The following is a 3,025-nucleotide window of genomic DNA, read 5'->3' on the forward strand; positions in this document are numbered from 1 at the left end:
TAATTGAATTATATTAAAGCATATAGTATATTTCGTCAAAAGATAAGATTAAATAAAAGTTGAGGATCAATTTATAACGAAAAAGTTCATCTTCAAATAAATGAAGATATGTACAGTAGATTTTTAAATTTGAAACAACAATGTTCATTAGTTCATTTTGAAGCAAAAAAATGGAGTAAGGTTAAAGCAAAACTTACTTTCAAATAAAACAAAAAGTAAAAAAAGAGGTGGAGTTGGAATCCTCTAGTAGGTAATTTGATTTATAATTTTAGATAAAGAAAGAACACGTGGGTGTAGTACAACTAGGTCAAATTTTCAATTTCCTTTATTAATTTAATTTAGTTTTTAAATGTGCTTTTCAAAAAATGATCTATATTCTATTTCTGAAGGATTTCCAACCAGTCGGTGAGACAGGTCCGATGTTAACGTTACCAGTAGTCAACACAGTCACACTTGCGCTGAACTTGGGCACATCACCATGGATATCGTTGTTCGACACATCGAGTGTCCTAAGCCTAGGCAAAGTGGTAAGCTCTGTCGGTATACTCCCGGTGAGTTGGTTATTAGAAAGATTGATGGTTTCCAAGGAAGTAAGCTTAGCAAAACTCGGAGATACCGTACCCGTGAGCTCCTGCCTCCCAAGATCAACCACCGTAACATCATTACTTCCAGAACAAGTAATCCCAAGCCAGCTACGGCCACACGGATCATTCCCTTTCCAACTCTTGGCTAGCTTCACCCGGTATCCAAACGACTCAGCTACAGAAAGCAAGGCCTCGACGCGAGGATCACACGGAGCACCAGCAGTATCCAGACAGAAGCTATTCGTGTTGGCTATTACATCAACAGCGACTGAGTTGTCGAATAACGGAGTCGGTCCTTGAAAGCAGTTATTAGTCAGATTCACGACAGTAAGCGATTTGAGACCAGTAAAGGACGGTGGGACAAGACCAGTGAGCTGATTCTCTCTTACATTGAACAACCTGAGAGACTGTAAACCAGAGAGATCAGGGATGGGACCCCAAAAGGTGTTAGCTTGCAGATCAACCTCGACGAGAGAAGTCATCTTCTGTAACACGGAGATAGACCCGAATAGCTTCTGTCCGTTGAGATAGAGCTGCTGTAACGAGGAAGCTCCGAAGCTGGAAGGCAACCCTCCCTGCAGATTATTGCGAGATAGCTTCAAAGAAACGAGGCTTGGGAGCGTCTGGGAGCTGAAGAAATCAGGAATCGAACCCGCGAGGTTGCAGTTGACGAGAGAGAGGTTCTTGAGAGACGTGGCTTCTTTAATAGTCTCTGGAATCTCCCAAGAAGCGAAAGGGTTGTTGTCGAGGTACACTTCTTGCAACGAGTTCATCCCCGAGAAGAGATTCGCCGGCGTCGAATCGAAGAGATTGTCATGTAGATTCAGCCTCTGTAGATGCGTTAGTCCCGAGAGATCAGGAACCGGGCCGGAGATTTTGTTGGAGAATAACTCGAGGACGATGAGCTCGGAAAGTTTCTGGAGATCCGGAGGGAGAGTGCCGCTGATCCCTTTCTGTTTAAGCTGGATCCTCGTCACGCGGTTGCTTCCGTCGCATTGGACGCTGGTCCATTTGCAAGGGTCAGGGTTCGACCAGTCCACGTCTGGTGTGAGATGAAGAGTAGATTTGAGGGATTGCATGATCGTCGCATCGTCTTGAGAAGCCGCGAAATTCACTAGGGAGAGGAGGAGACAGAGGAGGCAAAGATGTGATCTCGTCATTTTCGCGGGAAAGTGAGGTGGAAAAGTGAGACTACTCGAGAGTGTTGTGTGTGGGTGTGGGTGTGGGAGAGAGACACTGTCTCTATTAATAATAGATAAACAGTATAAAATGGGGAAAATATTCATAGTCAAACAAATGAATGTTTGTATATATCCTGAATAATCGTATCTTAAGTAAGAAGATCCAAACGATTGACTGATTGGATGAAAGTTTGGTAACTCTCTGACCACTTTTATGGTAAGAAGGAAACAAAGAAAAATCTACGGATCAAGATGAGAAAACGACATGGTCTTTGATTTATTATTCTCTTGCCTGTATTTCTATGATTGATTTTTTTTTGGCATTTTCGGCTCCCACTAATGATTAAGGAATTAAAAGGATGGATACGAATTGATACTACCATAACTTGGATGAAAATTTTGTAACTCTCTGACCACTTTTATGGAAAGAAGGAAACAAAGAAAAATCTACAGATCAAGATGAGAAAAACGATATGGTCTTTGATTTATTATTCTCTTGCCTGTATTTCTATGATTGATTTTTTTTTTGGCATTTTCGGCTCCCACTAATGATTAAGGAATTAAGGATGGGTACGAATTGAATACTACCCTAACTAGATGATAATATGCATCCAGCACGTAGTGAATTTTTTAAAAATATATTGTACTAAAATATTATAAACAATATACATTTTGTTATCAATATTTTTTTTACATTTGATTAGAGGTAGGCATTCGAGTACCATTTGGTTCGGTTCGAATCGGATCTTTGCGGGTTTGGTTCGCTTCTGATCTTTGCGGATCTAGTTCGGGTTTGGGTTCAGATAACTTATTTATTTATTTTTTCAAAAATTAAAGTTCATATATACTTTAAATATTTCAAAATCTAAAAATAAAAATAATTTATAGCATATACATTTAAATAATATATGCCAAAATACTTAAACTTAAGCTAAAAATTGGTTTAGATTAAATATTTGGATAGAAAATCAATAGATATTTTAAGTATTTTAGGTATATTAAGGTGATGATTGTTTAAGTGGTTTTTGGATTTTAGTTTTTGGTTTTTGGATTTTAATTTTTAGATTTTTGATTTTGGTTTTTAATTTTGGGTTTTTGATTTTTCTGAAGATTTTGGCTTTTCAAAAACTTGAATGGTAATTTTAGATTTTGCTTTTTACTTTTCAACTATAATATTATTAATAATAAAATATTATTTTGAAAACAATAAAAATAAAAAATAGTATTATTATGAAAATAAAATCTTATTTTAAAATTTAT

The 3,025-nt window shown here is 37.2% G+C and overlaps 1 protein-coding gene across 1 annotated transcript; it reads right to left on the reverse strand.

Annotated features, from left to right (window-relative positions):
* Positions 1 to 370: 370 nt before the first annotated feature.
* LOC106302325 (receptor-like kinase TMK3) lies at positions 371 to 1,744 on the reverse strand. Its single transcript, XM_013738858.1, has one exon. It carries the CDS (start codon positions 1,742 to 1,744, stop codon positions 371 to 373), a length of 1,374 nt encoding a protein of 457 aa, XP_013594312.1.
* Positions 1,745 to 3,025: the final 1,281 nt, after the last annotated feature.

Source organism: Brassica oleracea, chromosome C7 (genome assembly GCF_000695525.1).
Source record: "Brassica oleracea var. oleracea cultivar TO1000 chromosome C7, BOL, whole genome shotgun sequence".
NCBI lineage: Eukaryota > Viridiplantae > Streptophyta > Magnoliopsida > Brassicales > Brassicaceae > Brassica > Brassica oleracea.

Bases quoted from the DNA above. Each gene is read 5' to 3' on its own strand.
- LOC106302325 (XM_013738858.1), bottom strand. From the start codon at position 1,744: ATGACGAGATCACATCTTTGCCTCCTCTGTCTCCTCCTCTCCCTAGTG.